The sequence below is a fragment of the Barbus barbus genome, assembly GCF_936440315.1.
Source record: "Barbus barbus genome assembly, chromosome: 7".
NCBI lineage: Eukaryota > Metazoa > Chordata > Actinopteri > Cypriniformes > Cyprinidae > Barbus > Barbus barbus.
Genome location: NC_136735.1, coordinates 24,243,057 through 24,269,124, shown reverse-complemented (window position 1 = coordinate 24,269,124; position 26,068 = coordinate 24,243,057). Strand labels below are relative to the sequence as shown.

At 37.7% G+C, this 26,068-nt stretch overlaps 1 protein-coding gene across 5 annotated transcripts in view; it reads right to left on the bottom strand.

Annotated features, from left to right (window-relative positions):
- Positions 1-26,068, bottom strand: part of LOC306872476 (lipopolysaccharide-responsive and beige-like anchor protein) — a 250,016-nt gene that overhangs the window by 108,791 nt on the left and 115,157 nt on the right. For all 5 annotated transcript variants that reach the window (XM_079421043.1, XM_079421044.1, XM_079421042.1 and 2 more), the window contains exon 36: positions 16,154-16,320. In XM_079421043.1, the coding sequence (XP_079277169.1) occupies positions 16,154-16,320 (167 nt within the window). The remainder of the gene's footprint in view (positions 1-16,153; positions 16,321-26,068) is intronic.

Genomic DNA, 26,068 nt, shown 5'->3' with positions numbered 1-26,068 from the left:
CCTATGATGATATCATATTGTTCTTTTCTTCTTTCTTTTTTTTTTGACAAGGACAAACGATTGCCATCTATCAGGACGGAGAAAAACACATCAAACCCTAGTCTATTGGTACCTGCATGGCCTGTTTATGAGTTTAAACCCATTAAAAAATATTGAAAGATGCCGCAGGATGCAACATCATTTACAAAAAGGGCAAAATGATCCTGCAAGAGTGATGATGGTTTCTTAACCGGCTATCCGTTCAAAAGCCATACGCATGTGCAGGCGTGTGTATTCTGGGCTGATATTACATGGGGTTCATTTCTGGCATGGAGATTATGTAAATGACAATAATGCGACCTTTAGCATAACAAACGGGCCAGACAGAGCACAAGTTTCATACATCACTCCTGCACAGGGCATTTTAGAGACAACTCGCAGTCATTTATAACCTTTTCCTGTGGATTAATGCAGTTACAGTCGGTGTGAACACATCTCTCTTTGTGCCTTTTTCATTAATGCCTGCGATTGCCACTGCTCAAATTGCTCTGTATCGCCGAGATTATTTCATACGATTTGCATAAGCCATGTGTTTATGGAAACTGAATGGATGAATTGAATATTTGTCATGCAGAAGAAGGGCAACCTTGGGTCTCTCTGTCAAACTACTGCCAATCGTGAGACGCGTGGCCGTCTGGAGTCTGAAATTAAACTGAGAGAGAGGAAATCAGAATGACTTTGTCTGATTAAGGTGGCAATGTCCATGCAGAGCAGTCAGTGGCAGTGATGTTGCAGTGTATGCTAATGTCTTTCTAAAGGTAGACATAAGGTCAAGAGCAGCACATGATAATGACATCAGTGACAGAGCATCTGTGCTACATGTTAAAGGAGAACAAATGGCTTTTCTCTGCATTTTACGGATTTGTATTTATTCATGCATTGCTTACTGTCATCTTTTTAATTTGCATTTCATACATTCATCAGGGACCATGGTTCTTTCTTCAACACTTTTTCCATATTAAAGAAAGAATAATAAACCGTTTTTCAAACTTTAATCCATTCACTGGGTTCAAAAACTACAAAGGCAAAACTCTATTGCACATTCTGTAATACTTATGGTTCATTATGCAATTGTGGTGGCATTTTATATAACAAAAAAATATTGTATATTAATTACAATAATACTAATAAAAAAAAAACATTGATTATTTAACATTTATTAGGGATGTGCATCTCATAATTCAGGCCGATATAATACGCATCTCGATGCATAGCCAATGATATGGTACATTAAAGATACATATGAAGCAGCTACCGATGCAATGCGATACGATTCACCCCTATTACGATGCAGTGCGATCCGATTTCAATGCTATTCGATGCAATACGATGCAATGCAGAAAATATGATCACTTTTAATGTCTCGAGGCCTGTTTCATAAAACAAGTTAACCAAATAAGCCAGGCTTATTTCAGTTAGTCTGACTCATTGTCAAATGATTTGGTTCCATAAAGCAATTTTAACATAGACCTAGATCAAGCTTAGTCACTGTGGCAACTTATGCTGGGAAACTAAACTGGTCTAAAGCAGGCTAACTGTCAGGCTAAGCTGAGTTCCTCTAACACTGACCATATGATATTAGCACTGTCTCACATAGCATTATTTTACTTTTTTTTTTTTTTACAGTTTCTAGCCATGCAGCCTTTCTCTCTGGTTTTATGGCATCTGTACCTTTTACAGTTTGCAGAACAGATAGCAGAGCATTAGAACATTACAGTCTAAAATTGCTCTTTAAAGCATTAAAATAACTAAATTAAAAGTTAAAATCACTGAATTAAAAATTAAAATAAATAATAAAGAAAATGACTATTTTAACTGCTATAAGAAACACACATTAACTCATTTGAGCTTAGTAATTAGTACTGTAGTAGCTTACATTTGATTTACCTATTACAATACTCCCTTTACAGTTACTGCTATCATACAAATACACTTATATGTAGGTTTAAAATTCTACAAAAGACACATTTAATGTCCAACAACAAATATTTTAGCAAAATGTATATTTTACTCAGAATTATTTGCACTCCTATTCGATTGCGCTGCATCTGTTTAGCGTGCATGCGTGCGAGCCTCGTCCACACAATAAAAATGATATGTTTGCATGACTTTCTGACATTTACAGATGAAAAATATACCTGAGACATGTCAGTTATGCACTGAGGAAAACACAATGTCTCAAATGCATTAAACAGCACAGATATATTCGCTGTTTGCCATGGTGGATTGATTTGATCCATGATCGACATTAAGGGCTGCTTAAAAATAAACGTGCACAAATAAGTGAGATTGTGTAAACTTTTGTTATAAACAATGCATCGCGATATAAATGCCAACTTGTAGCCGATGCACACTTTTTAAACCGATGCATCGCATCGTTAACTTTTTATGCCGATGCACAGAGCGAATGGGGGAATCTTCCCATCCCTAACATTTATCAATCCCCCCAGCTGTCAGGTATCTTAAATATTATGTATTTTGAATTTAATTAAATCACAATATCATCAAATGAAAAAAAATAGGTCACCTGTTCACCTATTTTTACCTATTTTATCAAAATAAAGTCAAAATCAAGCAATACTGTCAAATATTACGATTTAAAATAACTTTTTATATTTTTATATATTATAAAATGCTATGTATTCCTGATTTTTAAAAGCATGGAGAAGACACAAGACAAGAAAAAAGAAAAAAAAAGAGAGAGACAGAGAGAGAATGTCAGGGAAGAACAGAGGAAGAGAAGACCATAGGGTGAAAGCTGTAGAAGAGAAAGAAAGAAAGAAGTGAGAGAGAATTATGGGTGAGATGGGTAACGGATGCCCCATCGTGCTCCAGGGCGGGAGTGAGAATTTTATGTGTCCCTCTTTCTGCTTTCGCTGCAAAAGCAAACTGCTGGGTCACAAAGATAAAGGAGATTTTTTGGTAAATGGTGAAAGTGTTGAAATAAATGACCCGAACGGAGCTGCGTGTAATTACTGTGGCCCAGAGAGTAACAATCTATCACAGTAGTGAGGGGGTGACAGAGTGCTAAGGGGTTAGTCAAAGGAGATAGCCTCTGACTAACTACAGGACCTCAGCAATCGATACTTTCCTGATGTTGTTCCTGGGAAAGAGCGAGACAGAAAGAAAGAGAGGGGGAGAGAAGGCCTTAAAAACTTCCCAAATGGCTTTTCATTCAAATATTGATCAGGGCCTCCTATCGTGACCTTGCTCTGTCACGGCAGTATACTTTCTTAAGGGCATATGAAACTCATAAATCTGAGTTGCTACAGAGGAAAAGTGTGCGTGGTGTTGTGTGTAATGGCTCCTGCTGCATCAGAGGCCCGTTTGGTACTTTATGTAGGGACATTCCATTATAAGGCCTCCTTTGAGAGGAGGATGATGGGAAAGGCTAAGGGACAGATAAGAGCCCCTGAGTGTTAAGAATCACTCGGTCTCAACAGCCAAAAAACAGCAAATACTCAGAAGCATGTTGTTTAATATTGGCACAGCTATTTTTTTTTCTGAATATTTAGCCAAAGACTATATACTTAGCAGCACCACTTTTAGACAACAGATCAGTAATTGTGCTTCCTGTAGCCATAATTTCTGGACCCTTCTACCGGCATTTAGTCATTAGACCGAATAAGGCAGACGGTCCACTTTTACATGAATGAATGAAAGAAATAGACTCATAGATATGAATGAGAGAACACACAATTAAAAGAGCCAATTGCCATAGATTTTTGTCTTTTCCCATTTAGGTAGATAAGACCGGGTACTTGCATGGCTGAAAATGGGCATTACAAATATGGCTACCGAGTGAACTATTTTGCTTTAAAGCAGAGGTTGGTAACCTATGGCACATGTGCCAACATTAGGACATGGAGGGGTATGTATTTCGATTAGATGAAGTCCCTCTCACCTGCATACTGATAAATATTTTGAGGTAATCCTTCCTCACAGTCACTGAGCCTCTTTCAGACAAACTATTTGTGTGACAACTTGTTATAATGAGTTATCACTGATATTCATGATGCAGATCAAGTCTGAAGTGCTGTACAAGGGCACACAACATTTCTGGCATCACAGCCCTGCTGAAAAGACCAGCGTTGCTGCTAGCCGAAGACTCACTGATTAACTAAATGAAGCAAAAATTCAAGGCTATCTTTTTGCAATGCCTACAGATTACCATGATAATCATAATAAGCATGCTTTTCGATGCCTATATAGCCTAGTGGACAGTGCGCCGTTGTATTACGGGTGTTCCGAGTTCGAATCCCAGCTTGAGGACCTTTCCTGATCCCACCCCCCTCTCTCTTTCCCGCTTCGCTTCCTGTCTCCTCTACACTGTCCTATCATAACAAAGGCAAAAACATCAAAAATAAATTAAAAATAAAATAAATATTCTTGATTTATTTATATTCAATAATAAATATTAAACATAAATTATAAATAAATAATAAGCATGCATGCACAATAGTTTTGTTGAACGTTTTTTTATGTGCTGTGTAATTTAAGCAGTTAAGCAGTTTTTTTTTGTCTTAACCCTTTCAAAATGAAGTGGTGTGTTGCAATTCATTTGCTCTTTCTCTAGAGTTAGCACATCATGTGTATGGACAGTCTCATATGTGCCAAATTCTGATGAAAATTATGTCATAATTATACAATAAAAGAGGTCTCTATTGACTCATTTTATTAGGGTTGTTTTTGTAATTGCATATAGCAAAAAGTCAGGTCACACTCATGATCATTAAAGATCATTGATGTCACGTCAGAATACACATGCGCATCCCTAGTAATAGCAATATATGTAATATTTAGGCAGCATTATGTTGTTATGTTTAATTATTTGAAACAACCCAATGAATTTACTAAGTATCTACCTTTGGGGATTTAAACCAAGCTAAAGGTTATCCCAACTTTAATAAGTTATTTACGATGATTTTTATGAATATTTATTTCCAAAAATGTGAATTCTTCTTGGGTTTTGTCTTAACATAGGAATGTCTTAACTTAAAGGGTTTAAGTTAAGACATTAAATTACTCACCCTCATGTCGTTCCAAACCCGTAAGACCTTTGTTCATCTTCAGAACACAAATTAAGATATTTTTGATGCAATCCGAGAGCTCTCTGACCCTTCATAGACAGCAACACAACTGAAATGTTCCCAGGCCCAGAAACGTAGCAAAATAGTGCTTGTGACATCAGTGGTTCAACCGTAATTGTACGAAGCTAAGTGAATATTTTTGTGCGCAAAGAAAACTAAAATAATGACTTCATTCAACAATTTTTCTCCTCCTCATCAATTGTAGAATAAAGTCATTATTTTTGTTTTCTTTACGCACAAAAAGTAATCTCGTACCTTTGTAAAATTACGGTTGAACCACTGATGTCACATGGACTATTTTACCGATTTCCATGCTACGTTTCTGGACCTTGGAACATTTCAGTTGTGTTGCTGTCTATGAAGGGTCAGAGAGCTCTTGGATTGCATAAAATATATCTTAATTTTTGTTCTGAAGATGAACAAAGGTCTTACGGGTTTGGAATGACATGAGGGTGAGTAATTAATGACAGAATTTTCATTTTTGGGTGAACTATCCCTTTAACATAGGAAGCATTTTTGGGAAAATAGAATATTCATAAGAAGAAAATAGCAGTGAAGAAGATTTTTTTTCTTAATAATGTTTTGTGAATCCGGCCCCAAAATGGTATCTTAACCAAAAGGATAACTCTGTCTACCTACTTTACCAAAAAAGATCATACTGGTTAGTTTCTTCTATGATTCACTGGTGAACTGTAATGACTAGCACTAACCAGCAGTGTTAAATAGCCTAGACAAACAAGGAAATTACTGGTCTAAGCTGGACTTTGAATCAAAATCATTAATGGTAAAATGTCTTTTCAGCACTACTTCTGCATTTTCAGTGGAACACTTGATGTGACTGCTGAACTCTGGGAGTTCTGGAGTATGTGGAGTCTGTCATGCTAACATATGGACAACATCAGCGCTACGGGAGCCGTTAATATGTCCTTCTTTGACACTTTGTTACTATTTCTTACAGTCTGGGCCACTGTTGTGTATATACAGTCAGAGCTAAATGTTTTCATTAGGACATATTTTAATCCATTTCCATAACGCAAAAGAGGAGAGATGCGAGAAGCCATTTTCGCATCATTTATGTGATATATCCCAAGGAATCTGCAGCTGTCAAACCTTTACATGTTCTCTGGAGAGTTACAGATAGACTGGGAAAACATTGCAAGCTGTCAAGCTTAAGGCACGGAAATGGGGCCGATACACCGGCTTAGAAAAGCTCTTCATGTGAAAAACATGAATGTGTTGCGAGTCGCCCACAGATGACAGATATTCTACATAGCTAATCCATGTTTACAGCTAACGTCTCAAGTAAGAGGTTGTACGTCTAGGTGTATCGTGGAGGTTTGTTTGAAAGGTTTTGAGATTCTATGGAAAAAAATCTAATTTGTTTTCATCGTAGATGAAGAAGGGAGGATAAGAAGGGAGAAAAGAGAGTGGAACAGCTGCTCTCTCTCTATCTGGCCCACAGTCTTGTGGGATGTTTGTACATGGTTTCTCAAGTGTTTATAGCCAAACCGAGCCATTAATGGTACTTGTTAAACAGCTTATGAAGAAATGTAAATAAAAGCAGGACGTGTATATGTTATGACATACTGTAATCTGCTAAGTATTTTGCCTTATCTTTGCCAGGACCACGCAGGCCAAGTTGATAAAATCATTTATAGTTTGTCATGAGGAACCTCTGTAGATGATTTAATGTGGAGAAGATTGTCATTGTCAACTTTTCTCATGGTACTCGGCATTCTGCTTGTTTAACTCACTCATTTTCTGCGTTCAAGAATTAATTCACCCAAAAATGAAAATTATTTTACCCACAAATTTTTTTCTTTTTTTTTTTTCTGTGGAAAACAAAATTAGACATTTCAAAGAATGCACCTGACCATTTTTGTTTCAATGCAGTTGCAATAAATGGGGACTGAAGTTTTCCAGGTACAAAAAGAATGCAAAAGCACTATAAAGGTAATCTCTAAATCTTGTGCACTATAAGTCGTCTTGAGCCATGCAACTCAATAAATCATGTTATGAGAAATGACTTACTCCTGTTTATGAACCATCAATTCAGGGCTGCATTGTCAAGAAGCATTTTGCATCTCTCATGAGTGTATCAAAGAAAGTCAGGTTGGATGCCAAGACTTAGTAAATAACTTACATTTTGGTCTGAATCTCATAGAAAGCTATCACATGGCTTCAGAAGACTTGTAACATAGTGCAAGCCCCATATCCACCACTTTCATGACACTTTTGCAATGCTTTTTCATTTTAAAATAAATAAATAAACAAATAAAATCAATTGATAGTCTTGAAATTATAATATGGTTCATAATTGGTTCATAGAAACTGATCTGAGCCATCTGAAGCTCTTTGAGAGACTGGATCTTTGCTTACTCTTGAATGTAAAAGCAGCTGAAGAGAAACTGAAGGTCAGATAAAACTGAGGCCCTTGCAGCTAAAAATGAAACTAACAGGAGGGCACTCGAGATCACTCTGTTCTGATGAACAAACATAGACTAATACTACAAAGAAGCAGGGTATTTAGCATTCATTTCGTTCTTTGTATAGCTTTGGTAACATTAAAGAGTAAACAGAGGAACTAATAAGCCTTTACTGAGCGTCTGGATGAGGAGATAATCATAATAAAGTACACTAGGCAGTACTGGTACTCTACTGCAGCTGCATTAAGCATACACTGGTAAAGGGAATGAACTTCTAGAGGTTCATATAAACCAGCACAAATGCTGTGCAATGTTTGTACTCTCAGTGGGTGGGAACAAACAGTCTGGCATGCATTGGGACCTATAAGATATTATAGAAGATATATTATATAGGACGAAACCATGTGACAGCAGCATGACATTCTGCACTTCATCAAAAACTAATTTAAACAACTGTCTGTTCATAATTATAATACATGCAGTTTATCATTTTTATATTAAATGACCACATGGAAAATTTGTAATTACATAAAAAAATGTTTTACAAATGAACAATTGCTTTTACTTTTACAAAAGCCCTTGGATAATGTGGATAAGAAAGAAAGAATTTGGCAATCAGAAACTTATTCATTTTTTGAGATTCTTTGATTAAAGCCGTCATATGATGCGATTTCAAGTTTTCCTTTCTCTTTGGAGTGTTACAAGCTGTTTGTGCATAGATAGGATCCCTGAAGTTGCAAATACTAAAGTCTCAAAACCAAAGAGATATTCTTTATAAAAGTTAAGACTCGACCACACCCTCCTAAAACTCCTCGTTTAAACACGCCCCCACATGTCTACGTCACTGTGTGGGAAGATTTGCAAAACACCGCCCAAATGTATACGCAAAGAAAGAAGGCGAAACTATTATTCTCAGTATAGTATTGTTGCTGCCGCCGGCGCCATGTACTGAAGATGCTTCATTGTGAAAGCGAAACTACTTTGTTTGGGCTTCCAAAAGAGGACATGACTAGAAATCAGTGGTTAAGTAGTGTTTACAACTCTGTTCCAGAACAGTTCAACCCTAATATTTGAGTTTGTCCAGCGCGTTTTACGGAGGACTGTTTCCTGAACCTGAGAGTAGCCTGCCAGCTGTGCACAATAGTTGTTTCTATAAAGTGGGGCAATTCCAACTTTGCAAGGACAGTCTGGCTCTTCTGACTCACAGCCTGTAAGTACATTTTCTTATTTAAAGAATTTTCCACTGACAATTTAAACACGAGTTTTGAGCAATGTAGAGTAGTGCTTGTTGTTTGTCATTTCTACGATCACAACGCGACGTGTAAAAAGACAGTATAAGTCATTATAATCAGTAATTATGTCCCCACTGGATGCAACAAATGTCTCGTTTATAATGGGTTTTACTGTTTTTGTGTCGTCGTGTCAGGACATGGCATCACAATACGGTAAGGGGTGTAACATTTCCGTCTCACACTTGAGGTATTCAGCCAATCACAACGCAACCTGACCTTTTTGCAGGTATGTGTCCAGTTGTAATATATGTATATCTGTGTGTATATATATATATATATATAGTAGAAATGAGAGATAATACTGTTCTGAATGTGAGGTTGAATTAATTTACCCAGTATTCAGTAAAATGCACTAACTCTCCTATCTTACATTCTTTATCTTCTGTAAAATGAGATTCGTGGATGAAAGCCAGAGAGCGAGTACCAGTACACGCATGATGGCGTGTGGTGGGAGAGAGGTGACGGAGTGCTTGTGTAGTTTTGGCGAGCAGGACAGCAGGGTGCTCTCATAACAGCCTGAGCATCATTAACCAGTGGGATGATGCATGACTCACATTACCTACACCAAATGTGACGACATTAATGAAGCATCTCAAACAGCACCAAATGAGAACCTAAGGTGTGTGTGTGTGTGTGTGTGTGTGCATGTTTATGTGGTTTATGAGGACACAAATTTGTATAATGACATGGGTATGACAGAGGTATTACAATATGAAGGTGGTTTATGAGGACACTGCCTATGTCCCCGTAATTCAAAAGGCTTAAAAAACATACTAAATGGTGTTTTTTTGAAAATCAAAAAATGCACAAAGTCTCCTGTGAGGACTAAGTTTAGGTGTAGGGTTGGTGTAGGGCAATAGCACACACAGTTTGTTCAGTATAAAAACCATTACGCCTATGGAGAGTCCCCATAAACCACAAAAACCAACATGTGTGTGTGTGTGGGTGTGTGTGTGAGAGAGCAAGAGAGAGAGAGACATTTGTATATGACTGAGGGGGCAGAACCTTTGTCCAGCTATTGTTATGTGTGATAGAATTCAGCACTCCCATGAGAACAGGATTGTTTATGTTCATGGAACAGAGAGAATAAGGAAGAAAGGAAGAAATCCAATTACATCTCTAAAATAGTGGTCTTCAACTGGTTTCATTTCATGACATGGATGTGGACATCAAGTGTTGGACCAACACAGTACCAAATTTTTAACATACAAAAGGTATTAAGATACCCTTGAAATCAAACATAATAATATATTAATGCACAAACTATACAAAGGCTGATCAATAAGCCAAATTATTAACATGAAAAAGACTAAATAAGAAAACAGACAATATTGTAAATAGCTAAACGTGACAAATGAAAAATAACAAAACAAAAACATTTGAAATGTGCTATGATGTTGAAAAAAATGTGTTAAAAAATACTGTAGCTAAAATTACATTATAAAATATAAATAGCCAGGAGAATCTGCTAAGAAAACAAGCCTTGCTGAGCATGTTTCAGTGCCCAGCATTCCTCTGCTCCAGATGGGCTGGGCATGAAATGACAAAGCACAGGATAAAATAGTAATGCTAATATTGATAGTTTGTCCATTACAGGTCAGCTAACTGTCCTCCGGAACAGTTACAAAGCTGTTAGTTTCGATTTCACAAGGCCGATCAATACGTGGGCATACTGTTTCAATTTTGCCTGCATTGATTTTCTCTATAACACCACAACCCTGCAGCATTCATCTCTCTGAAAGAAGGGAAGATTTGATTTACTGAAGAAAAATTGGAGTGCACATCACAAAGGTTTCTGCCGGCGTGGGCTCCTGACACAGAAAAGATGGATGTCCCCAGGCAGGGGTGCCTCTAGCCCAGAGGAGCTCCATTAGAGATCACTGGAGCTGCTGCTGGAAATGACTCGCATTAGAGGAGGAGAGAATGAGAGCGAGAGATAGGGTGTGATAGTGGGAAAAGATGAGAAAGGAAAGTGAGAAAACATTCAAAAAGGGAGTGCAAAATAAAGAAGAAAACAAGAACAAGCAAGAATCTAAAGAACAACTGATAAAAACCGGGGATTTCTACAATAACTGCCAATTTTCACAAAGAGAATGCAAAACAGGGTGTCAATTTGTTTTTAAATGCAAATGTTGGTTTACTGATGCGCTTATATTTACTACAAAAAAAGAGATAAAACAAATTTAAAATAGGAAAAAAAGTTCATTTTTGGGTGTACTAATTTTAATAAAAATCATACATAATAGTAAAATAGGGGTTAATGCTTGCACACAGCTAAACAGTGCACATTCTCTCGTAATTTGAACAAAATAAGACACCAAAATGTACCTAATTTGCTGAATTGTTAACTCTTAAGCCATAGTATGCACTTCATATCTGCAAAAACATTTCCTTCCTTTACGCTGTCTATTCTTTATTTCATTTGCTTCTATCTTCCTCATCTTCTCCCTGACAGTGTTTGAGGGTGTGGAACTTCTCTGAGCGCAGTAGCAGAGTGAATTTCCATGCTACATTAGTCCCACCATCAGAATGCAATGAAGGAGAATATGAGAGGAAGACTCATCTGTCCTGCGAGACTCCCACTCCCACTCCCACTCCTCCTCCTCTTCCTCCTCTCTATCATCTCTCTTTCAGCCAGCCACTTTACTGGCATGTCATCTACATGAGAGATCATCTGTCTTTTGACCCAAATAAACATGACCACACCGACAAAACTAAAAAAAAAGAGGTGGAGAGAGGAACGGCAGGTGGCAAAAAGAAAGAAAAAAAATTAATGCTGTCAGCAGCCTCATTTGTGGGCACTGTGTTCATTTTGTATGGTTTTGGCAGACGCTACCGCCACATGTTCACCTGCTTCACTAGACGAGAGGGTGGTAATAGATAGACAGGTGGATGCAGCTGCCTGTCAATCTGAGATCCAATCAAAAAAAGAAGGGCCACGGACAGTGCAGGACGGGACAGTCCCGAATCGCCAAGTGGAATGTGTGTGTGTTAGTATATGTGTGTCTTTTTCTTTGTTTGCCAGAGTGCAAAGCCCCATGGACCTCTCTGACAATGCATCCACGAGCGAGAGAGGGAGGGAGCATGTGAGGAATGAAAGCAAGAGAGAGAGAAAATCACCTAACACCTCAACTCTCCTGAGGACGGAGCTGCTGTAAGTTGGATATTAAGACACAAATTGCATTCAGGCGGGTCAGTAGGTGTCAGATGATATTAGACGCCTGCCATGAGGAAACAACAACTACCATCAGCCAGGGAGGAAAATAATATTTTCATTTTCAGCCTTTTATTGAATGGAAACTTTGGGGAATACGTCTTTATGGGGGGGGAGCTAGCGGGCTTGCAAATTTAACACTCCTAACAAAAGGGTGTAATCATGGCAGCGGAGTGCCCTTTGAGGGATCTGATTTCATTTTCATGAAGGTGAAAAACAAGATTTCGCTGTGTGTGTGTGTGTGTGTGTGTGTGAGAGAGAGAGAGTGTTGTCTCTCAACACTTTAATGCTGTTGTTTTCTTTTGTTATCTAAAATGGTGGAAGCGTATAATTTCTAATAGTTTACAGCAAAACCAATATGAACACGTGGCAATCTCTATGAATATGGCACACTTTTAAAACAAAATATTACAGACACAGATCCTATCAACTGATTTTGAGAGCTAATTGATAACTATTGTCTAATTAAGTATCAGCTGAATTTGATCTTCTTCCAAGGTCTTGATCTTCTTAATATGCTAATATCAACATGAAACACCACACATCATCATCATGTTGACACAATCTGTGGAACTTACAGTATATACATAATACAAATAATTCTAAAAATGTCTCAAATGAAGGCCTTGACAATGGCCGAAACATTTAGTTTTAAACTAATACATTTCTATTTTTTTTCTTTCTAGAGTGAGACGTGCACCTTTTCTTTAACTGATACAGAAGTGCATAGAAGTGCATTCTAAGTCATTAAAAAAAAAAATAATTCTGTGTTCCACATCTGGCATCCAAGATGCTTGTTATTAACTGCATTTGTCAACCATGTTATCCAATATTTTAAAGCCCCCCTGTAGTGAAAATCAAGTTTTTTTATGTTGTTTATTTGTCTATGTGGTGTTTTTAATATGCTTTTAGACAAACCATCTGCCAATCCATTAATCAACACCATTGCTGAGTATGTGGTTTGAGACAGCCCTCGGTTTGCGACGTCACAAAATTCAACAACCAATCACGTCAAGGGATAGATTCCTATCACTACTATGCGAAATAGGGCTGTACGATATATCGCATGCGATATTTAATGCGCATCTTGTCAGTAAAGCCGGTCCTGTAATCAGCGGTAATTTCCATCACGTGCGTGATTTCACATGGAGCTGCATTTACCACACAGACCCGCTGTTCAACGTGGTTTTGCGCAGCTTGTCAGTGAACAGCAGCTCTGTGTGGTAAATGCAGCTCCATGTGAAATCACACACTTGATGGAAATTACCGCTGATTACAAGACCGGCTTAATGCGCATTAAATAATCGCATGCGATATATCGTGCAGCCCTAATGCAAAATATACCAATACCAGCACAAAACCAAAAATATATTAGAGCCAAAAACCCATGACGCCGTGGTTTGTGAATTTAGAACCGCTAACTTGCATTATAACCCGCGCCAATATTGGAAAAGTAGCCCGGAGTCAGACCCACCTCTCCCGCATCGGTGTCTGCATTTCACACAGGTATGCTCGCGGGCGCAAATTGGAATCACAAACGGCTGCATTCAGTCTTAACGGCACTTTAGGACACAACATCGTCAAGTAAGTAACTTTAAAGGGGACCTATTATGCTCCTTTTTACAAGATGTAAAATAAGTCTCTGATATCCCCAGAGTGTGTATGTGAAGTTTTAGCTCAAAATACCCAACAGATATTTTTTTATAGTTTGTTAAAATTGCCACTTTTAGGGTATGAGCCCAAACGCTCTGATATTGAGTATGTTGCTTTAACTTTTTCCCCTCGGTGACGTGAACAGCGGGAGAATCTGAAACAGCTCGTTCTGAGAGACTGTTTATGATTTTTTTAGATTATAATAAAATGAGTTGGTGGATTTTTGCCATTATAGGCTGGTTGTTTACACACACTGCGGCAAACACAACTGTGTTCTAACACATTATAAAAGTGATTTTTGCATAATAGGTCCTCTTTAACGAATGTTACAGTATTCACTGTAGTTGTCTGCTAGTAAAAACAATTTTATCAGTCATTATCCGTGTATGCCATTATTTTGCATTAACTACAGTTCAAGTGGATCAGGAGGCGCTGGCTGGTGTGACTGGGTGGAGGTGGGGCTCATTTGCATATTCATTGATCACACGTATAGTAAATGAGGCAAGGGTGTAGAGTTACATACACAAGAAAAAACATTTAAATATGTAATTTTGATGATCAAAGATGAGGTTTAAGGGATAAAATATTTGACTGCAGAGGGAATTATGAGGGAAAAATAAGACAAATAAAACAGAATAAATAGAATTTAATAACCAAACATATATGTATTCATACTGAATTATTGTCTTTGCTCTCAAATGCTAGTTCTTTCCACATAATAGTTTATTTTAAGTTACATTTAAAACCCTATTAGAATATATTTTTTGCTGGAAAATGTTGCGTAATTATTCAGTTCTTATTGCAAGAAATAACAAAATCACAATTTGAAACTGTATTTAGATAAAAATGGCCAAAACAGAGAAAATACAATATTTTTTACCATTTCAATCATATTTTTGACCATTTTCGTGGAAAGTTCCAACTGAATCACTCCCTTCCACCTTTAAAAACCACGATGTGAAAATAACCCAGTGTACACAAGCAACTGCAAATTGCATGTTGCATTGTGTGTGTGTTAGTATGTGTCTCTTCTTTTACTTCCAGATGTTGTTCCCTCTTCTGTAGTTACCGATCCCCAGCTCTCCAGCATTTTTGCCCATGACCTTCTGGGTAATTGAGCAGAAGTATTGATGTAACAGCAGGGTCTGATTGTGATTTATTAAACACACTCTGAGACTGTGCCAGCGTCACCACGCGCCCATCGCATACTATTACAAAAGTCATCAATAGCTCTGCTACATAAAGGCCAGTAATGGGGAGAGAGCCAAGAGAGAGAACAGAGCACTCTGCCATTATATGACTGCAGAATACTGAGAGGAAAGAACAGAGAGAAAGCATGAAATCTTGATACAACAAACTGCTGACAAGTCACCAAATCTCCAGAAAACACATTTTGTTATAACAAAAAAATTAAAAACTGAACTACAGAGTCAAAGAGTGTCTTTGGCATAAAACAAGATTAGAGAAAACCAGTGCATGACTGCATCATTAAGGGATATTTCTATGTGTTTACAGAAATAAATACAGCTCCTCATGTTTCCTTCAGTAATGGCCAGGTAGCGATCACTGGCTTTCATCCAATTCCAACAGCAATGCATCATACACAAAAACTGAAGCAATAAGACATAACCCAGGCTCAGAAGCATGACTGTAAGATTCCATTAGAGCCCATAATGGGGAGAAACGTAGGTTTCAACTTATTATGAGAGAGGTAAATAATACAAGGTCTAATGATTACGGATGATTTGGTATGGGGTGCAGTAGGATGCAGGTGTACTATAAAATAGAGGCGAGCTGAACTGTACTTGGAAAAGATGACACAAATATCACTACAGACCAATCAAATTCTGTTCACAGACTTTGGGGGAAAATGGTATTGACAAATACCATGATATTTAAACAAATACCGATTGCATGTTAATGCGAGACAAAACCATTTCACAATTCAGTGTAACCAACTGGTTGATTCTTCAAGTAGCTGGCAGGTATTGCATCTTTATGCTGGATGATTCCCAACATAAAATGGAAAAAGAACACTACAAAGAAAAAGAAGAAATAGTGTGTAGCTACCACTGCCACACAAAATCATATCGGAAGATGATGACAGGCGAAAGCTATTCACTGGGTCATTAGTGGTAATCAATTTCAGATAATTTTGTCCTTAAATGGCAGGTACAAACTGTGTTGTTTGCTTTACTTGTCAGTCAGGCTTTGAACAGCGTGCTTGGCCATAATAAGCTGCAATGAAGGCCAAACTTTCGTTGGCAAGCCAAAAGTCAGGCTAAAAAAGTCAAGTTTTGTATACTTCTATATAGCAAGTGTTCAATTCATTTTTCAGATAACGAAAAGTATGTTTGTGAAAATATATAATAATTTGGTGTCAGCAAAGCTGATAAAAGAACATTTCATACATCAAAAATTATATGACTGAGGTTGTACCTGAACGCAGAGCAGCCCCAGGCACCGTGCTTATCTGTGAGGATGTTTACAATCTTCTGGATGAGCTGGGTGGATGTGACGTGATCCCGATACTTGGCGGCCCTGATCAGGTGATCGCACATCTTCTCCTCATCGCGTTTCTCAGCGGCATACTGAGCGCACTGAGACTGCAGACAAAAGAAAACAAGTCTTGTTAGTAATTTTGCTCTTATATGCTTTCATTTGTATTATATCACTTAACACATTAAACTCTTTATTCAAATGACCTATCTCTATTTAAAAACGACAATACAAAACATGTAGAGTATGATACCGGTCACATACAAACTAGTTACTTGAAGGCACAAGTGTGTTCCTGTGCTACTTTTACCTGAGAAGAATGCTGTCCATCAGACTAGGTGTAGAAAACAAAGCACACTACATCATTAGAGTGTGTGCTGACGCCTGAGAGTGTGTGTGTGTGTGTGTGTGTGTGTGCAGTAACTCCATGCACAAAGGAAACAAATGGAGCTCTGGGTCATTTCCAGCCTGTTGTCACAGTGATTAATAACACTGGACATGTATTTGCTAATGCCTTTGGGCTACGCTAAAAAATATAGAAAATACCCATAATGCACAAGGAGACATTTTTCTTTGTCAGAATTTGTTATCAGAAAAGTCTTTGAACTCAAATGCGATCCTTTAACAAAGCACCTAACACTGCAAATATCCCTTTGATAAAACTTCAATTCTGTTTTATCTGTTCATCCCATTGTAGTAGAAGATTAAATGAATAAGCCACCCTTTGTAAAAACCAATGTCCCAATCACAATCAATAAATCAAGAGATGCTGGTACGAATTCAACCCAGAATAAGCAAAAACAGCCCACTAAGCACAACACAACACGGCTTCATTCCCACCCCCACCCCCCGTGTCTCTTATCTGATTCTGATGCAACGTCTAGCAAACAGCAATCAAGTGGAAAGGTTACAGCAACCACTAGAGCTTGTTTTAATGTAATTCCCTCAGCTTCATCCATTGCGTGTTATGGGCCTAAATTAAATTAGCCTTGGACAGCACACACTTCAGACAACAAATACAGTAAAGGCAGTGGTCTGGTGTGGTAACGGCAGCAGACGCTGAAGCCTGCCTCGGCAAAGTTAACGGTAAACGCTCCAAAGTGCCTTCTAATGGGCCCTCCTCTCCAATTTGAGGATCGACTCTTCATGTATGACAGAAAATCCATAGAGATAAATCACATTATGGGGGCTTCCCTCTCCTAATTATCAATCTGTGTCTCATTTCGCTGTTCTTAACTCTGCAGTGACCTTAAAGCCATGAGAAAAGGACGGCGGAATAAAAGAGAGATAAAAGGTAAAGGGTGAATGTTTAAATGTGAACCGATTTGGATGTCTGGTGTAACAAAAGAGCGGGAATAAAGGAATGGAAAGAAGGACAGCGATTTGTCTCTGTTCAGCGCAGAAGGTCATGTCTGGGTAAGAAATGGAAAAGTCTGGATCTGGATGGGTAACATTCGCTTTGATGAAAGAATGGAGGAAAAAACAAGCAAAAAAGGTTTTGACAACAAAAGGTGCTCATAAATATTATTAGGGACTATTATGAAATCTTTTTTTTTTTAAATATTGTAATATTATTAGACCTTTTAAGTTAAATAAAATACAGAAATTGTAATACTAACTGAAATAAAGTTTGTTCTAAAGGTGCTTTCTGAATCAGAATAGCTTAAAAAACAAAAAGAGCAATCATCCATATTTTTTCATTGTTCCCTTCAACGACTGATTAACACATTATTAATTAGCTGTCATGAGTTCAAACACTTTGGTATAAACAGGCACTTTATCAACTAGTGTCAACGGCACCAAATCCCTGAGCTCCATAATGGGCTTCGCAATTTTCATGAACTTCCTGACAAATGGCTTCCTTGCAGCTGAACATACAGGCTGGATTATAGGAAACATACAGGTGAAATGCATAGCAGTGCCATTATCATCACGTTTGGGGCTGTAATTCTGAAGTGACGTCATAAGACTTTTGGAAACCCAATAAGGTGGACTTAATTCAAAGGGTCCTGCACATGTTTGGCAGTGCTCTGAAGGGAGAACTACAACTACAGTCCGTGTGCAGCTGAAGTTGAAGCCATAGAGGCAGAAACAAAACCATGAAAGCAATGTGTTTATGACTTCAGACAGAGTAATCATCCACATCTCCAAATGTTCTGTGTTCTGGGGAACTGAACCAGACAGGGTCAGCACTCATTTCCTTCAGTGGACTACACCCATGACAAACCATTAGAACCATATTATTGTAAAAAAAGAATCTGTATCATCGACAGTAGTCTAAAACTATTTATTCTGCATTTCAATAAAAATAAAAAGAATACATGCATATTTTTGAGTGTAACAAAAGTAAGAAGAATTATTTTTGAATTACTGTAAGCTGACACTGAATTAAAATATTATAAAATAATTCTAATTTATTTATTTCAAACTTAAAACCAAAAACAAATAGGAGCTGTTAAACTTAACATGATTAAAAACGTTTAACACATTTTTTTTTATCAGCATCCATTTACTAGTAAATTGTTGAGAAAGACTCTTCATAGGTAATTCATTTCTAATTCATTTATCAATCCTGGTCAGGACATTTAACAAAAGTAGTCATTCACTTTTTTTTTTTTTTTTTTTTTAGTAAATCATGGTAAAGCTCAACGTCTTAAAAATATAAATAAATACGCATCATCCATACAAATTGCAGAGCCTGATAATTACACGTTGGAGTATTGTTTTGTTTTATAGAAATATTTGCTGCACGTTTCCACTTGTAGATGTAAATAAATTAACAATACCTTTTACAATTAAGGCACCGCCTTTTATGTGTTTCTAGATAAAGGATATTTCAACAAACTGGATTGGTTTCTAATATCTTATAAATGTATGTGTTGCTACATCCACGGAAATAGGTGTCAGTATAAAATGCAGGGTTATTGTTATACAGGCCATAAAAACAAAAATGACTTATAAATAAGTCTAAGCAAAGCACAGTAACATACCTATGACTGCTATTTACCAACGTTAGCAGATCCAATGTTTCTCTGTAACAAGATATGAACAATCACGGGCGTCAGTTTTACCCTCTCCTCCCTAAACAGGGTAGCAAGGTTAAACAAAATAATCATCATCTGCCAGAGACCAGAACTCATTACGTTCCATCAGCACCCGTGTATGTGAGTTAGTTATTGTGACACGACATGGCCAGGCGTGCATGTAAGTCTAGACATTACATACACAGTGAAAGCTTCGCAGTGTTTCTCAGAGAGCGCATCTAAGCTGTGAAAACAGTAGGGATCTTGTTAAACTGCTTGATTTGCACTCTGTTGACAGTGAAATACACAGCACCATGACTATCATCTTCCTCTCCTCGCCAGTCCGTCCCTCAGGGTTTCATTTACACCAGGAAACTATCCTACTGATGCCTCTGTCCTTGCAGCATCTGAGGGAATGCAAATACAGTGCGGAGGATATGCATGCAACACTCAGAGAAACAAAATGAAAAACGAGCATATGCCAAGTCGTTCGGCCAATCAAATGCAAGAGATTTTCATTGCACTTGATCTTTTGACCCACTTTCGTTCCAAATTTAAAGTCACCACGTAAAAACTGTAGCCAGGGGAATTCAGACAAAAGCATGCTGGGAAAGTGAAAAGTGACAACCAAGAAAAATGACGCCTTAAAAGTACAATAGCGAACAAAAGTCACAGGATGACAAAGGCTGATAGGCACTTCAATTCTGGAGCGATACTGCTGTCAGCCAACGCCTCTCTGTATTGATTTCCCTCCATCCCTTGTTCCCTTGGCGATAGACGGAGCAAGAATCTAGTGTAAAGCAACCAGAGAGAGAAAATGTTGCCACCCCCTTCCTGGAGTCAGGGTGACCATCAAGGTTAACACCGGTGCACCAACTTATCAAAGTATCTCTGGCTTCTCTCTTCCCCTTTTCTCCCTCCTTCATTTCAGGCTTTTAATGGACTAGTCACAATGCGTAGATGGCAGATTCTTCATCTTGCCTCCCACCCCCTCTCCAAAAAAAGGCATTTCTTTGGTTCCATTACTCTACACGGGCAGCTGACTCCTGCAACTTCAAGGTCACGCCATGTGAGAAATTGTAGGAATTAACTGTCCTTTTGAGGTGAAAAATAGTCAAATGAAGGAGATGTACGGCGAGTGAAAAATGAACACGTCTGCCGGCAGGCGACGAGGAGCAGGTGTGGATGAATGTGAATGTGGGATAATGTTTTTACTTCTGGTAAATAAAGGAAACGCATATGGTCCTAAGCCCAATGAACAAAAAACTACAAGCGGAGCGCTACTGTTGGGAGGGTGATAACACAGGTCAAATAAACAGTCTGAAAGGATATCTTCACAAGCAGAGAATATATATGTATATATATTATAATCTTATTATTCGTAAAAGCCATTGTGATTTCTGTCTATATTTAAAGCTGAAGTTTTTTTTTTTCAGCTAAAATACTTTCTCCTATCCCAGCTGAGTAGGCAGAACACAAAATGACTGAGGCGTTTTTAAAAATAGCTAAATGGTGCACAACTGAATTAAACAGCAGCTGACTTCAGACACTTTTTTTTTTCATAATGCTTGCATGGGACAAGACGCATCGCATCAGCCAATGATATTAGTGTGTGTGTGTGTGTGTGTGTGTGTGTGTCACGGTGCACACACGAGGGAGGACACAGGAACACGCAGACGAGGATATAACTTCAAATAATAGTCTTTACTGATGACATCAAGGCAGGGCAAGACAAGGCAGGGCAAGAGACAGACAGGAACAACGAGGAGTAACGAGTAGACCAGACGAAATCAAACTCAACAGACAGGACTAATCATAATCATTAATCATAGACAACGAGACGAACACGGCTGGACAAGAATTAACTAATGATAACATTTAACAAGGACAGGAAACAAACCAAATATGGACACAAGAGGTAGGAACACATGACACACACGACAGAGGACTGACAGTGTGTGTGTTAGTTTATTATATTTATTATTATTTTCACATGCAAATACCATTAAATGCTACATACTAACACTATCCAGAAAACATTTTAATGCATTTTATTGAATGTTCTACTACTTTCAGTTGTTCATTTAAAAGATTAAATATGCACCCTTACAACCATCTACAACATATTACAATACAAAAACCATAAAGTAAACATTATAAAATGATAATGCATCAAGAGTAGATCATAAGCAATCACTTGGCATCAGTATTCACTGACTGCAAGCTGCTCTGAAACTGCAAGCCTGTAGAGTGCACAACAGCACCGTGATTTGAACATGCAACGCTCACATTTATTTAATTAAATCATAGCCTTTTGTAGTTTAATAATCACATTAGGCTATACTGTGATTCTTGTTTTTCCTTCTCCAAATTTAAGACCAATTAGAATGGTTATGATGACTTTAAATGGACCATTTAAGACTGTTTTCCTTAAATTTGATCAAACTGAGTTTAAAACTTTTAAAGACCCCCAAAAAACCCTGAAATAATCCAACTCTTTGTAATGTCTATTAATAAAAATTCAATGTCAGAATTAGCTGAAAATACATTTCTGAAAATGTTCTCAGCAAATATTGATTATTCTACTAATCAAATGACATATGTAATTATTTTGATTACAAATTCTACTAATAAAATAAAAAAAATGTGTCTAACCCGTCAGTGTTCTAAATGTGAAGCAGAAGGGCTCTATTCACCAGAGCATTGGGGACAAGATACAGAATAATGACCTGCTGCACTGCCATCACCTGGGGAATTAATTAAAGCAAGTAAAGGACAGAGAACAAGGGAGAGAAAGAAACAGCATGCACGTGTGTATTCCACACAGCCATTACTTGCGGTAAAGATAGCATTTATGGTGAAGCTAAAGGATAGCTGCTGACTTATCAAAGGGCACAAGTGTAACCCTACTGAAGATCTAAGTAATCATAATTTGATGTGCTTTTGTTTGGCTAGTACAGATAACTGTCAGAGGCTGGAGGATTAGTGAACATGCACGCTGGAATAATACGAGGTCATGTGTCTCATTTCGCAGTTGATGTCATTAACTTCCTCTTACAGAAACACAGACACTAAACGCTAATGAAGTGGCCCATCACCTCTCTTCACACACACTTCAGTTGGGAGTCAACTCAATTACACTCCATCACTTCAAGATCAAGTAAAAGCTAACAAAAAAAAAAGAGCAAGAGAGTGAAAGAGAGAACAATGACCCCGTTCTATCACATCCGAAAGATCTGGCCTTGTGGCCCAGTCTCTTCCACATTTCATTTCTAATAAAGAAAGACTCTCATTAAAGAAGGAAGTCACTCTCTCTCTCTAAATCGGTCCTTTCTTTTCTCCCTCGCAGGTATCGGCCGCCATCGTACAGTTGTTACCGGAAAAATCTTTTCTGTATTAGGGATCCTATTAGAAAGAGAACACTAAAAGATAATTGGATTTCCAGCGGTTATCTCTGTGTCCGTCAGGACCCTGCTGTCCCTGTAATCTCACTCTCAAGGGGTAAAGATAACTCAATTCCAGAGTGGATGGATGAGTGTGTATGTGTGTGTGTGAGACAGAGAGAAAGGAGGGGAGCAGGGGAGTGTATAAAGGCATATGTTATCCATCTACGTAATAAAAGTGTGTCTAAATCACTGGTATCCACCATCATCTCTTCTGGTGGATTTGAACCCTGACAGGGAACAAACATAAATTTATTTTTATTTCCAAAATAATTCACCTACTAGAGAATGCACTGGAACAAAGGCCGTCTTCAATGCTGCCACCTTTCTCTTAAGACCCATTCCTCAAATGCATAATATACTATAGCAGTCTGTGCTTCACATACAAGCACCCTGAATAATGTTCAATGAAATTTAGTGTTTTCAGATCTGCAGTTATTTTGATTTATTCTGAAACAGACATTAAACTGTTACAATGTTGCATTTTCACCTTCAGATTCCTTCTCTCCAATAATCTATCAGGTATGCGTCATGGTTATCATATCGATATTAGCAGTATTTGAGTTTCCACTGTCACCAAAGGCAGAAGCTCCAGAGTTTGCATGAAATTCAACCAGATTCAAGTGTGACTGTGGTATTCATAGGCCTACTAAGGGAGAAAACACATTTGAAGCAAATCCTCCATATAAACTAAGATTGAAAACACTGTAAAATCTTATTTAGATGGAATTCATTTTCTAAACAATGTTTGTCCTGTAGTCAGGATTGACCACCCATTGAAATTAACAGGTCCTATTCGTGATTACATACATAATAGGTATAAATAATATAATTAGGTATATCAGGCATATAAGAGAAGGAATTTAGATTGAGATAAAACCTGTCACTAATATAAAAGTCTGTGACAGTACCCACATTTTTGTTTTTGTTCAGTCATTCATTCATTTTATTCACTTTTTAATTCTGAATTATATACTTTATTATTTAATATTTTTTTAATGGTCGGGGGTTGCTATCAAAACCTAAATTTTTACTTTACTCAGAAGGTTAACTGAAAGTCCTAAATCCAGAAAGAAGAAGCGTCAGGCGGTAAAACAGTAAAGAAATTGGGAAAATAATTTTAGCTTTAGTTGCAGTATTCAACGAAGGAAATAAAATGAGAAGGGAAGTGGGAAAATAATATACTATAATTACAGACATTTCTACCCAAGCAGGATTAGATTTCTCAGAGGACCCCTGAGTTTGCCAAAAAAAGTATTTTTTCTTAAGTTGTATGAGAAAAACACAAATTTACTGCAACTAACCCCCTCAATGCAAACTAGCCCTGCTCGAATATTGCTGAGACACATAACAGACTAACAGAATTAATCTCATTCTGAATGTCGTCAAGGCTACAGCATTACACGCATTAATTCATGAATGAAACAATGTTAAAAAACAAAAAGCAAACTTCTCCATCCATTCTGGTTCTCATATGTCTCATATTTCATGTTGTTCCCTTAAACATCCAAATCCTGTGTAAACTGCTCTTCAGGATGGAAAGGCAGTGTGATCCCCACGGGGGCATGTTTCACTGGCCTGTTATTTTTATTGTGGCCGTGCAAAATGAAACCGGTGGCTCAGAGAAGATGGCAAGAGCCGGAATGGAGGAAAATCAATACAGCAATATCAGTGCTGCACTTATCAGTGGCTCACTGCTTTTCAGGGGTCACAGAGGAGCAACTATATCTAAGTGAGGGATTCAATACTGAGATGGATTCTTAAGAAATCTGTGCTGTGACTGAGAAGACATATTGTAAGAAATAAAATACACTTACTAACTTCTAAGAAATGTATAAATAATACAGCTTTGACAAGGATGTATCCAATTTCTTTTTTCAGTTAAATTCAGTTAAACAATTCAGGATTTTTCAGGGATTTCCACAGACATCCTGGCTGTATGAAATGGACCCACAGTTTGGGAAACATTGATTTACAAACTATCATCTTTATCAAAAGTGTGACCCATGACCATCACAAATAACTGTGGCCCAGCTATCCATGCCCTATTTCCCTCTACAAATTACCAAAACTATTTTAGCCATCTGCCTGTCCAACATCAGCTTCTCTTATTAAAATAAAGTTTGGGTCAATGGAGCATCATAGTATGGAGTGACATAGAGTGACAAACAAAATGGCATAATCGCACCTGATAGTGCTGTCCTAAGTCATGAAAAACAGTGACCAGCTCTGCTCCACAGAGAACAGCATTATGGAAGATTTCAAGTAGGGGATTAAATAGTACAGCGCCCTGTTGAAGGCATATTTTTACCTCATTTTTTAAATAAATATATTTAGCTGAATACTGTAAAATGATAAGTAAACTTCTCAGTGTGTTTTTTAGCATCCATACAATGTGCCTGACATTGATAATCTGTGTATTTTTTCCACATTTGGAAGAATATCCAGCAGTATTTTTGAGAATAATACATTCTCCACCGTGCTGTAAGTGAGGCTGAAAAAGCAGAAAGAATCGGACCAGAGGGGCCAATTAGAGTGAAAAAGGAAAGCTAAGCATGTCCCTAGAGTGTGGCCGTCTTCCACTGAGCGTCTGGGAGAATTTGGCCAATCCTGGGAATTTGGGGCAGTGGGAATGATGAGGAAGGGTGTTCCGAGGTTCGCTTTAAATGTCACTGTGAGGTAAGGAAGCTTGTATATTCAACTAATACTTCCAGCACTCATCTGTTTTACAGGGTACATGCCTCTATAGTGTTGAGTATTGCTGCTGGAATGGCTGCGTCATTAAATCTGTTGTCATTTGTGAACACGTGATTACCAGCAGCAAATATAATCTACTAACACTGATAATAAAAGTAAATTCTTTTGAGCTTCAAATCAGCATATCACAATGATTTCTGAGGGATCATGTGACACTGAAGACTGGAGTAACGGCTGCTGAAAATGCAGCTTTGCAATCACAAGAATAAATAACATTTTTAAATATAGAAAAAATATTATTTTACATTTTGATAATATTTCACAATATACTGTAAATTTCTATTATTCTCGCCTTGGGGAACAAAAGAGACATCTTACTAAAAAAATCTTAAAAAAAAAAAAATCCTAAACAGTGATAAAGGGGTCATGAACTGAGAAACCAAAATTCAATTGATCTTTTGACACATTTGAAATGGTGGTGGTTGAGGAGATCCCCCTCACAATGTAAAGCACTTTGAGTACCCAGAAAAGCATATACTAGTATAAACATTTTCAGTCTAAAAAAACAGCTTATACTGAAGTCAATCTGCCAAAATGACAGCTTGTGGAATGTACCACTTCATGATGTAATAGTGTGGCTAAATACCGCCTCCACAGAAGAAGATCAACGCCTGCTTCTACATCACTGCCTG